At 44.3% G+C, this 13,428-nt stretch overlaps 1 protein-coding gene across 19 annotated transcripts in view; it reads right to left on the minus strand.

Annotated features, from left to right (window-relative positions):
- Positions 1-13,428, minus strand: part of GPHN (gephyrin) — a 483,693-nt gene that overhangs the window by 400,803 nt on the left and 69,462 nt on the right. For 17 of the 19 annotated variants that reach the window (XM_084848962.1, XM_084848936.1, XM_084848902.1 and 14 more), the window contains one exon: positions 12,918-12,996. The exons of the other annotated variants lie outside the window; for them this stretch is intronic. In XM_084848962.1, coding sequence (XP_084705088.1) covers positions 12,918-12,996 — 79 coding nt within the window. The remainder of the gene's footprint in view (positions 1-12,917; positions 12,997-13,428) is intronic. 19 annotated transcript variants of the gene reach the window in all.

Here is a 13,428-nt window from a genome sequence, read left to right on the forward strand (position 1 = left end):
AGCAGGTTAAAAGTCACACGGACTACTACAGACAAATGCAATAGCTGCCATTAAAAACAGCCTTATGAAGTCTAAATACAACACTAAGATAGTTATTTTAAAGATGGTATTCTAACAGCCTCAGATATACCGAGGCAGCAGAAAAATAGTGGCTACTGGTATCCCCCAGCTCCATCCAGCTGCACCAACAAATCTGGCTCCCAACTTACTGTCTTATGATATCGATTAGCCCTAGAAAGTTACTAACACCTCATGTGCAAATTGGTCCCACTTCCAGTTGAAATGAACCACCAAAGACAACCAGCCCATTTCATTTTCCTCCTATTTTTAACTTATTTCATTTCTAATTTGTCCATCTTCAATGGTTTAGGGCAGCTTTTAACAGCTTTAAAATTACAGCAACATATTTCAACAGTATAATCTGCATTTTAAAATCTAAAACTCTACACATGCCTTCTAAAACTTTACTTAAAAAACAGCCACACATGTCAAAAACTGTATTATCATATATTCACACTATTCAGAAGTTTAAAAAACGGTTAAAATCAACATGTGAAGGGAAGGAGCACTCCAGCCCCACCCCTCTCCCTTCTTATATTTGTCATTCTCAAATTGTGGAGGGTGACAGTCTGAAGAGGACAGCCTGCTGTAACCATGGAGGCCCTCCACCCATTCTGGCTCACATGGATAGCCTCCATGGTTACAGGAGGCTCTCCTCTTCAGACTGTTGCCCTACAGGAGAAGTAATGCAATGGCAAATACAGCAGCAAATGCAGGGTCCCTTCACAGACACACCCCTCACAGCTATGCCCCCTTCTAAGATTATATAACCTTGTACAATTATACAATAAAAATGAACCGTCACTCACTTACTTTATATCTAAGCCATTATTTCTCCCAAATAATCTTCGCTACATGCAAATCAGTGCCATGCCTGTTTACTCAGAAGTCCCACTAAGTTTACTCTTATGTAACTGCGGGTAGGATTGCAGTCTTCATCTTACTTCGCATCCCTGGTATGTGTAAAGTAATAATGCAGAACTATGAGTCCAGCAGTGCCAGTCATATGCCTCTGGGAAGCTCACAATCAGGGCAAGATGGAGAAAGCCATCCCCTCCTTCTGGACCCCAGAAGCTGGTGGCAATCAGAGGTACCCCGCCTCTGATGATGAGGGGTACTATCCTGCCTCCCGAAAGCACTGCTTGCACCAAGGATAGTTAAGAGGAAAAACAAAATCTCACCCTCTCCTCCATTTTTATCATACAATGAGTGCAAGTGATTTGCAAAAGAAAACAACAAACAGCCGTGCACAATTAACATACAGAATTCCCTGACACAAAGATGTGATGGCCACTCTCACTGGCAGCTTTTATCCATGTATGATGGTTCCATCAGCAGCTATTGGCCATCATGTAAATGTTGAACCTCCATGTAGAGAGGCAGTATACCTCTGGAGACCAGGCTCTGCGGTCTAACCACAGGGAAAGTTGAACTTTTTTCTGTCTAAGCATGCATTGGATCGTACTTTAAATAGAAGGACTGGAGGCTGGGTCAGGGATTCAGAAAGAAAAACCCCTTTCAATTGACTTGTTCACAAATTGCTAAAGCAGAAAACACCTGGGTATTCCCTCCCCATTGTTTATTTACTGTTTATTGATTATTTAATTTATATTCCACCTTTCTGCCAAAAAATGGCGCTCAATACAGCTGATAATAAAATACAGATTAAAAACAAAATATTAATTAAAACAGAACATAAAAACAAATACATTAAAAACTATTAAGAAACACTGCAAAAAATAAACAGCATTTTAAAAAATAAACAGCATAAAATTCTGCATTTTAAAGGAGCTAGCAAACAATGCCATTAAAGCTGCAATCGTATACACACTTACCTGGAAGTAAGTCCCAATGACTCACTGGGCTTACTTCTGAATAGATATGTAAAGCACAGCTTAGAAGCCAAGCAAAAAAATGCTAGCACCTCCTCTCAGTCTACCACTTCATTCTGCCCAATAGCTCTACATGGTATGGAATTTTTTAATTATTATTTGAGGTGGTGCTGTGGTGCCTGGACAAAAAGCACTATACCACATGCTCCACACACAAACACATACTATCCTCCTCCCAAAAGTGATCTCACCCACCAATCTGAGAAATTCAGCCCTCTTCCCACTTCCTAGTTCACTTTTACCTCACCTTCTCCTCCTCCTCCACCAGCCGCCAAGAGGTTCTCCCCAACTGGGCTGCAGCCCTCCCAAACTCTTCTGCCTCCCTCAGAAGATGGCTCTGGAGACTATGATCTTCGCTTGGGCAGGGAAGCTATGCTCAGCGCGCAGCCGCCTCTGCCCAGTGCATCGCAGAATGAGCTCAGCTGAATGCAGCCAGGCAGTAGCAGCGCCGCCTCCACCTCCCCTCCTCACGCCTCCCTCTCAGGAGTCTCCAGACAAGGGAGAAGAACCAAAGCAGGGCCAATGGGCCAGTGCGCGCAGTTGCTCCCTCCCTCGCTGGCTCACCGCTGGGAAAGTGGAAGGGAACCAGCTGGGACCCATCTGCAAAAATAGTACCAAGCTGAAGACCCGGTACGACCCCCCCATGACTACAAGCCTGTACAGGAGGCATATTTACTAGAGCTAATTAAAGAAATCTCACTCAGTCTAAACTAATCTATTATTTATTTTTATTATTTTATTTTAAACACACACACACACACACTCTCTCTCTGTCACACACACACACACACACACACACACACACACACCATTTTAAGGGTCATACTGACCACAAGGTGGTTAACATCACATAAATAAAAAATCATTATAGAAACCACAAAAATGTACCATCTAAAAACAGTACACTGCTTATTTTTACTGTTTTATAGACAGTAAAAATAAGCAGCAACAGTTTTAAAAGTATTTTAAAAATGTGAGTCAGTTTCAAATTAACTATTTAAACTGCCAGGTCTTTAAGACCCATTTAAAAATACGCAAGGAGGGAGTGACAAATTCCCTGTGACAGGGAGCACCACATTGTGACAGGGAGCACCATAATGATGGGGCCACCGCTGATAACGCCCTGCCTCTTTTGCCTGCCAGTGATAGAACTTGTCAGCAGTATGTGTGCAGGTGGTCCTCTACATAACCTGTTTCCACGCTGCTTTGGGCTTTAAAGATAACGACCAACACTTTAAATTGGGCCTGGAAGCTGCAACCAGTGCAGCTGGTACAGAATTGGTGTTATGTGTTCAAATTGTCTTGCCCTCCAAAGCAAGTGGGAAGCTGTATTCTGTACCAGTTGAAGCTTCTAAACCATCTTCAAAGGCAGCCTCACATAGATCACATTACAGAAGTCCAGTTTGGATGTAACTAGTGCATGAATAACTGTGGCAAGGTCGCTTTCTTCACATAGGGGCACAACATCAGTTGCAACCCTCTATCCTATCAGCAGATTTCTCTGTGCTACCCACAGAATCTTCATCTTATCTGGATTAAGCCTCAGCTTGTTAGCCGACATCAAACCCAGTATGATCTCCTGCTGAAGACTTCCATAGCCTCCATAGGATGTGTAAATGGAAATGTGAGGTAGAGCTGTGTGGCATCAGCCCAAACCTCAGCATCATTTCCCCCAGCGGCTTCATGGACAAGGTGGAACTCTGAGGCACCCCACAAGGCAAAGGCCATGGGATACAAAAGGAGTACCCGAGCACCACCTTCTGGATCCTCCTCTCCAAGAAGGAGTCACCAAAACACAGTGCCCTATAGTCCTACCCCAGCAACCCAGAAGGATACTGTGGTTGATAGTTTCAAATGCTGCTGAGAAATCCAAAAGAACTAACAGAATTGTACTCCTCCCATCCATTTCACAGTCTAAGTCATCCACTAGGATGACCAAGCTAATTTCTGTCCCAAAAACCAAGTCAGAACCACAGTGAAATGCATCCCAATTCTCCATACCATCAAAGACCACCTGGAGCTGAGAAGCCACTACCTTTTCTAGTACCTTAATAAAGAACAGCACATGTGATACTGGGCAATGGTTATCCAACACCAAAGGATCCAAATTTGGCTATTTCGATAACCACTGCCTTTTTAAGGGCAATAGGACCTATACCCCTATTGAAGGGGTGTGGCCTGACTACTCAGAGCAACTGTGTGGGCAGAGAATTTCAGTCTGTTTCCTGTCTCCTCTCTGAGCAGAGCAGAGGAAGCTGTTCCAGCTGCTCTAGGGGCTATACAAGCAAGCAAGATCACAGAGAGCAAGCGATTAGAGCGAATAAACAGGGACAGGAAACAGGAGTTCAGCAGGGGAGGTCAAGGGGGAAGACCCTAACAATTTTTCAAAAATTATTTTTATTTATTTATTTATTTATTTATTTATTTTTCTTGTAACACACACTTCCATACCAGTGGGACTCTGTTGTTAACCTCCAGTGAATAGAGGACAAATCACAGGCTATCCCAGTTCAATCAAAAAGCTAGAAACATAAAGGGAATAGAGACTATGGAAGGAAAAGACTCTCCAGTGGTGGTGACCTGCAAAGTTTGTGCAATGTTTGTTTTCTTGCCTGAGATCAACATGGCCTACACATGCAACAAGTGCAAGTTTATTACACTATTGGAAGAAAATGTAAGAAGACTGGAGCAGCGAGTGCCGACCCTCCAGGAAATAAGAGAAGAGGAAGCCTTCTTAGACAGAACAATGGCACTACAGCAGCAAAGCAAAGTACAGATTCTAGAAGAGCTACAGCAAGCTGAGGCAGAAAAGGAAAATGCTGAGGTGAGGAAATATGAAGTAGAAGACCCTCCATGGAAACGGGTGACAGTTAGGAGCAGAAGAACTAGAAGCCAGTCTGCACCAGTGGAAGTAGTGGAACTATGGAACCATTTTCAGGTACAGTCAGGGCCAGAAATATTGGATAACAAGGATAACTGTTTCGGCAGTTGTCCTCTGTACACCATCACATTGAAGTTGAAAGGAAACACACCCAGATGGGAGCGAAGTCGGGACTTTCACCTGTAATTCAAGGGGTTTGACAAAAGTGGGGCACTAACCATTCCGGAAGTACAGCCAGTGGCATACACACACACCCATCACTGGTGGCTCATAAGTAATGGAACGAATGGCTGACAAGCAGCTGCATGGCCAGGTGTGGCCTGTTTCCTGGGTATCCCATGACCAATCAAGCAGATAAAAGGCCTGGAGGTGGTTCTGAGTGTTACGTTTGCATTTGATACCTGTTCACTGGAACTCCCAACATGAGGTCCAAAGAGGTGTCCATGCGAGTGAAGGAGGCCATCATTAGGCTGAGGAAACAAACCCATCAGAGAGATAGCAAACACAATGGGAATGGCCAACACAGTCTGGAACATCCTGAAAAAGAAGGATTTAACTGGCAAGCTCAGCAACAGCAAAAGGCCTGGCAGACCACGGAAGACAACTAAAGTGGATGACCGCAGAATTCTGTTCATGGTGAAGAGGAACCCTTTCACAACATCTAGCCAGGTCAAAAATGCTCTTGAGGAGGTAGCCATGTCATTGTCAACATCTACAGTCAGGAGACGGCTTTATGAATGTAAATACAGAGGCTTCACAACAAGGTGCAAACCACTGGGAATGCTCAAGAACAGACAGGCCAGATTAGCCTTTGCCAGCAAACACCTAAAAAAGTCTGCCCGGTTCTGGAATAAGAGTCTTTGGACTGATGAAACCAAGACTGACTTGTACCAGAATGATGGGAAGAGAAAAGTATGGAGAAGGAAAGGAACAGCTCATGATCCAAATCATGCCACATCATCTGTCAAACATGGTGGAGGCAGTGTTATGGCATGGGCATGTATGGCTGCCAATGGAGCCGGGTCACTGGTGTTTATTGATGACCTGGCTGCTGATAAAAGCAGCAGGATGAATTCTGAAGTGTATAGGGCTACACTTTCTGCTCAGATTCGGCTGAATGCTGCCAAACCGATAGGACGCCGCTTCATATTGCAGATGGATAATGACCCGAAACATACAGCAAAAGCTGCCCAAGAGTTCCTTAAGGCAAAGAAGTGGGATGTTCTTCAATGGCCAAGTCCGTCACCTGATCTCAACCCAATAGAGCATGCTTCTCACTTCCTGAAGACAAGACTGAAGGCAGAAAGACCCATAAACAAGCAGCAGCTGAAGGCAGCTGCAGTAAAGGCCTGGCAAAGCATCTCGAGGGAAGAAACTCAGCATTTTGTCATGTCCATGGGTTCCAGACTTCAGGCAGTCATTGACTGCAAAGGATTTTCATCCAGGTATTAAAGGCGATCCTTAAGTTTGAAATGATGTTGGTTTGTTCCATTTCTTATGAGCCACCAACGACGGGTGTGTGTGTATGCCACTGGCTGTACTTCCTGAATGGTTAGTGCCTCACTTTTGTCAAACCCTTTGAATTACAGCTGAAAGTCCTGACTTTGCTCCCATCTGGGTGTGTTTCTTTTCACCTTCAATGTGGTGGTGTACAGAGGCCAACTGCCAAAACAGTTATCCTTGTTATCCAATATCCAATATTTCTGGCCCTGACTGTACTTGAGGATAAGACTGGAAGACAGCCTGCAGAGGCAGGATTACAGGGGACCCTGCATGAGAGTGAGCAAGAGGCTGAAGGTCAGTCAAGCAGACAATGAAACCAGGGCCTGCAACAACAAGTATGGAAAAACAGAACGAACTTGAACTCTTAATACGGGAGGGAAATTATGACTTGATAGGTGTAACTGAAACTTGGTGGGATGACTACCATGACTGGAATACAGCAAGTGAAAGATATAACTTGTTCAAAAAGAACAGGCGGAACAGAAAGGGGGGTGGAGTTGCACTATATGTGAAAAATACAGATCTCTGCACAGATATATGGGAGGAGGAGCTTGGTAGCCCCATTGAGAGCATCTGGGTTAAAATAAACGGAGTAAAGAATAAAAGGAACCTTGTGGTCAGAGTCTACTACTGGCCACCCAATCAAGGAGAAGACGAGGATGAAACTTTTGAAAAGCAAATTGCCAATGTTTCAAGGAAGCATGATGTAGTGGTAATGGGGGATTTCAATTTCCCCGATATTTGTTGGGAGACAAATTCTGCAAAACATGGCCCCTCCAAGAGATTCCTGACTTGTCTTGCTGATAATTTCCTCCTGCAGAAAGTAGAGGAAGGAACTAGAGGATCGGCTATCCTTGACTTGATCCTAACCAACAGAGATGACTTAGTGTCAGGGTGGACACTGAGCCCATAGAACCTCAGAGCAGTTCTGATTCTGAGGAGGAACAGCCATCCGTGGGAGAGGAGCGCGCTCATCCCTCCCAGGCCCTGCAGCTGGCAAAGATTCCTCCTGCCGGCATTCTAGACATAGATAGCGGTCCTGGGAGTGAAAGAGCGCGGGAGGAGGGCTGGCTGGATGCTCGACGCAGACGCAAAGAGTGACGAGCTATGGAGGGCACGGAAAGGAGGCATAGCGCCCGTTTGGTGCGCAAGCAACGGTCGCGTGCAGAGGACCAAAGGGAAAAGGGGAGGGGCTCTCCCTAGCCCATAAGTTCAGGGTCTGCAAGCAATTCCCGTTCAAATGGGGACCAACTGTTTCCAACCCAGGGCAACAGGTTACTCTGCTGTTCATAGCTTAGTCGCTGGTGATAGAGTTATTAAGTTGTAAAAGGAATAAAGCCTTGAAAAGAATCCTTTGTCTGTGTCTGGAGTTGGCTACTGGAGTAGACTGAAAGACGCCGGCTAGGGCCCCCTGACACTTAGTAGATAAAGTAGCAGTTATGGGAACTCTGGGGGAAAGCGACCATGTTATACTTGACTTCTTGGTTCTAATGGAAGCAAAAGCCGAGTACAGCCAAATGCATACCCTGGATTTTAGGAAAGCCAATTTTAATTAACTCAGAACAATGATAAGGAAGGTCCCATGTTAAGCGACTCTAACGAGAAAAGGAGTCCAAGATGGGTGGAGTTTTTAAAAAAGGAAATTCTCAAGGCATGATTACAAACAATTCCAACAAGGAGAAAAGGAGGGAGACAACAGAAGAAGCCAATGTGGCTTCACAAAAAGCTTAGAGATGACCTGAAAACAAAACAGCACACATATGGGAAGTGGAAGGAAAGACAAGCAACAAGGGAAGAGTACAGGCAGGTAGCACAGAATTGGAGGGAAGGCTAAAGCTGAGAATGAGATGAGGTTAGCAAGGGATACTAAAAGCAACAAAGGCTTTCTTCAGACACATGCATAGTAAGAGACAGAGGAAAGAAATGGTGGTTCAGCTACTAAATAAAGATGGCAACATGACAACAGATGACAAAGAAAAGGCAGAAGTGCTCAATTCCTACTTTGACTCAGTCTTCTCCCAAAAGAGGGTCTATGAGCCTCCTGGCAAAGGTAAAGTACAGGCTGAAGGGGCAGGACTGCAGCTTGAGTCTGAGAGGCGTATGGTCAAGGAATACCTAATTACTCTGAATGAGTTCAAATCTCCAGGGTCAGATGAACTACACCCTAGAGTAATAAAGGAACTGGCAGAAGAACTCTCAGAACCACTGTTGATTATCTTTGAGAAATCATGGAGGATGGGTGAAGTGCCAGATGATTGGAGGAGGGCTAATGCTGTCCCTATCTTCAAAAAGGGTAAAAAAGAGGAACTGGGAACTACAGACCAGTCAGTCTGGCATCATTCCCTGGGAAAAGTCTGGAGCAGATGATAAAGCAATCCATCTGGAAGCACCTTGAAAACAATGCACTGATGACTCGAAGCCAACATGGATTTGTCAAGAACAAATCCTGCCAGACAAATCTGATCTCATGTTTTGATCAGATAAGCTCCCTTGTGGACTGTGGGAATGCTGTGGACATAATAGTCCTTGACTTCAGCAAAGCTTTCAGCAAAGTGCCCCATGATATCCTGATGAGCAAACTAGCTCAAAATGGGCTAGATGAAACAACGATCCGGTGGATCTACAGTTGGCTACTGGATAGGACTCAAAGAGTGCTTATCAATGGGATCTTCTCAAACTCGGAAGAGGTAACAAGTGGGGTACTGCAGGGCTCAATCCTGAGCCCAATGCTTTTCAACATTTTTATGAATAACTTAGAGGAGGAGGTCTGGAAGACAGAAACAAAATTCCAAGTGATCTTGATACGCTGGAGTGCTGGGCTGAAAACAACATAATGAAATTTAATAGGGATAAATGCCAAGTTCTGCACCTAGGAAAAAGAAACCAAACGCACAGTTACAAGATGGCGAATACTTGGCTCAACAGTCCTACAAACGAGTCTCAAGATCCACCACGCAGAGCCAGTCACAAAAAGGGGAAGGAGGGGACAAAGCCAGTCACAAACTGCCAGTGGAGGAGGGCGGAACCAGTCACAAAATGGCAGCTTCATCCCATGGCGAGCCATACACTGGGATTGCCTCCTTTGATGCGTACACATCTTAATTTACATCTTAATTAATATAGATCAGAGATTTTACCCTCAAATCCTATAAATAAAGACCTGGTTACACTGTTTAAATGTTTTGATATTGTTTTGTGCAAATATCCACTCTCCCCATACTTAGTCCAAGTGAAGGCATATATTATTTACAAATAGGAAAAAAAAGAATGAAAAATTTCTCAACTTGAAGCAAATTTGAGGCAAACAAAATTCATGTAGAAGTACATGCCGAACTTCTGCACTGTATTTCTTTCTGCAAGTTTGTAATAATTTGGTAAATCATCACTGATGGCTAATCCTAAACAACAGTCCAAATATTCATCGGTCAGATTAGAACATTATTGCAGAATGTAGATTCACAAAGAAAACAGCAACAAAAAGATGTTAAATACAAGGCAACATGTCTGAGGCATAGGTACTTTGCCTCATTCATTGAATTCCAGAAAGGGAATTCAGCCATCCTAGATTTTAATCACAGGTTACTCTGAAGAGTTAAAAATCTCATTTGCAGCACTTCAGTGCTCCACTGAAAAGAAGGTTCCATTTTTGATTCAGTATCTTCCATGTCAACTTTAACTTTCTCTTATCCCTGTCTTTACTTTCCAAAACTGTAATCCTCAAACCGGAGTAAGCCCCCTGATTGCATGCTGACTGAGTGAGGCACACTGCTTGTCAGCTGTTCAGTTCACAAGCACAATGCCTGTCTCTCTGTTACAGAAGGCCCTCCTACTTCCTAAGAAAGAGCAAGGATGTGCAGAGGGGAAGTAACAGATATATAGAGAGGTGGTGTTCAGTGCGCTGTCAAATTGCTACAAGCACCTCGGCTGATCTCTTGTTTCTTTTCCATCCTTACCCAGCTCAGGCCACTGGCAGGTACTGTGCACAAGAAATCCAACTCTGCACAGGCAGAAGAGGCTGAGCTCATCCCCACACAGACCTGTAAAAAGCTCATTTTCTCCTTCCTCTGCTCCACAGTGGTGCACAGCCACAGCTACTGCTGCCACCACCGGAAACATCCGCAACTGCTCCTGATGCCTCCTCCAAAATACAAAGAAGAAAAATGTGCACAACTGGACTTCTGAATGCTCTTGGGGATTTTCCAGTGGAGAGAGCTGGCGATCCAGCCAAGGCCCTAGTCTTGCTGAGCAATGGTGAGAAGCGGCCGTCAACTTGATCGCACCCAAGTGCCCTTTCTGACGCTATAGAGCTCACTTGGTATACTGTGGACAATGAAACAGGCTAGACATTGGATAGAGTGCGAACAGTGTAAGACTTGAAGTGAAGATGACCACATAAGTATTAGAGCACATAATGGTGCCTACTACTGCATGGTGGTGCAGGCAGCAAAGAAGCTACCCTGTTTAACAGAGGCTTGGGGAGGATCTAGAGCAGTGATTAACGGCCCGTAGTTGAAACCTACACAGTTGTCAGAGTCCAATACAGTTAAGGAACACGCAGGTAGTGAGATCAAAGCAGTCTAGGGTCAAGGTCAGCATTATTCTCAGAGTACAGTGGAAGATAAGGGTTCAGCAAGAGGTGTAGACAAAGGCAGTCCGAAGTTACTGCCAGAGGGAGCACTAGAGAGGCAAGGGTGAGGTACACTGGGTGCAGAGCTGGTGAAGAGATGTGTAACTGAGGCTTTATGCATGAGCTGCAAGAGCCCCACCAAGGTTCAGCTGTAATTCATCGAAGGATTTTTAGTAGTTCTCCTTGTGAAGAAAAACCTTATATATGAGGAACCCTTTATTCATAAGGAGGGAGGCCTTTGCTGCAATTGTGCACTTCTTCTGAGTGTGAGGACTCTGACCTATGCCTTCATGTGTCGTTGCTCCTGGGGCCTTGGTGGTTATTCCATCTCTGCAGCAAAGCTTCCTGAGGGGGTGAAGCATTGGCAATCTTCCCCAAAGGCCCAGGCTCCTCTTAGAGCATTGGCATGGGTGCTTCCTGATCATTGTCACTTACTAGGGGCTCCAACCCTTCCTCTCAGGAGGAATCCTCTAGCAGGGACATGACAGAAGATTTATTTTGCTGCCTCCATTGCATCCCTGAGTAGCTGTCCAGCAGAACTCTTCCAGGTGATTCGGGGATCGTTAACACCCTCTCCAATGAATGGACCCCTGGACCTCTTGAGGACCTGTCATGACCATTTTGCATTCCACCTGGAGAACAAAATTGCTTGTCTCCACAATGAACTTGGCACTGTTACTAGGGCAGTTCCATTTAAGACGTTTGACACCACCATGTGTTCGATTTTGTGGGATCAATTTCAGTAGTTGTGGCCTGATGACAGAAAAGTGTTGGTAGCAATGTTATCCTTGCCCTTCATAGCTAATAAGAACTAGCCATGGATGGGGGTGGGAAGTGTGACCAGGTGGGTCCAGAGTGTGATAAATGAGTCTTTATGTAAAGAGGTGGTGCCTGCTGCTGCTCATAAAGAAACAGTAATGCTGCCACTCCTGGAGAAACCCACTCTGGACTGGGTCAGTGAATGTTCATTCCAGTGCCAAATCCAGCCCCCTGCTAGAAGCCTTCCTTCTTCCTCCTCCTTCAAGCACTTCCTAAAATATCGCAGAAGAATGGGAGGAGAGATACACACACAATAGTGAAACTAGTTTTACAGTTCTGGGGTGCTCCTGGATCCAGCTTTAGGTGACTGCTTTTGCCAGGAGTGCTTTTTCGCAGCTTAGGCTGAGGCGGCAGCTGCCATTCTTGAAAGAGGCACTTCTGGCTATGGTGATGAATTCCTTTGTCACATTGTGTTTGGATTATCAAAATATGTTCTAAGTGGGGCTGTCTTTGAAGAATTTCCAGAAACTTCAATTGGTCTAGAATGTGCCAGTCAGACTGTTGGTTGATGCCAGGGAACAAGGGAGTCACATACTCCTAATAAACACCTACGCTGGCTTCCAATATGTTTTTAGGCACACTCCAAAGTGCTGGTTATGACCTCTGAAGTTCTCTAAGGTTTGGGACCAGGATACCTGAAGGACTGTCTTCTCCAGTATAAGCCTCATTAACACTAGTCTTGACTAGATGCAAAAACATTTTTAATTAGAAACTAATGAAAGCAAAGATGACAGGGTGAATTTTTGCTACAGACAAGGTGAATTTTAAGTAAATCGACAGATTTCTACTAGTATATGTAAGACAGGAACTGAGTCTTATGAAGCAATATAGTATGCTTAAATCTCATTATGTCAAGCAATGTTTGCTGGTTCAAGGGAATTATAGACAAAACCCCTTCAATTTAAAACTGCTATAATAAGATGGGGGAGGGGGAGGAGCGCATAGAAGTTAAGTGTGTGTTCTCTCCCCTCCAATTCATATTAAAAAGACTAACGTAAGAAAAACAGGCATTCGTGTTATATATTTTCTTATGCATTGTAAACTGAAAACACAATTGTTCTAATTCTTATCTGTGCCTAGGTAGGATTTAGTTATGAACATAATCATAGATTCACATTTGGAAATCAATACTTACAAAGAAGGATCTTGGACGAGGTCTTTAAGGTTTATCCCACTACGATCCTCTGCAAGATTCCTGAAGCAACTGTCACTCACTAAAAAAAAGAAAAAGAACAAAAGAGACAGAGAAATATAAGAGATGAAGACATGAGAAGTATATAATGTATCTTTGAACCAGTTAACAGATGTTGATTCTGTGTTGGTTCCATCTGTAGTTATTTATTTATAGTTACTTACTAGGAGAAGGTGGGGAAGAGTAGACTACCTTGACCAACAATCCCTGTTGCTAAACTCACATGGGTGCTTAACTCACTTGTGTGCCAGCGCTTTGTCACTGGGGCCAAGATGCTTTGTCACTGGGACTCCTTGCACTCAGAAAGCTCGGCTCCCTCACAAGCCTGCCTCCTTATATAGCTCTAGCTAGCTTGCCCCAACTGCTGCTGCAGCCAATCTGATTAGAAGGACTTGTTTAAAAAGCAAGGAAGGGTGTGGCTTGACTACTGGTCTGCACTAGCTTCCAGTAAGTG

The sequence above is a fragment of the Heloderma suspectum genome, chromosome 1 (assembly GCF_057233095.1).
Source record: "Heloderma suspectum isolate Gila_16-S chromosome 1, 16-S_ref, whole genome shotgun sequence".
NCBI lineage: Eukaryota > Metazoa > Chordata > Lepidosauria > Squamata > Helodermatidae > Heloderma > Heloderma suspectum.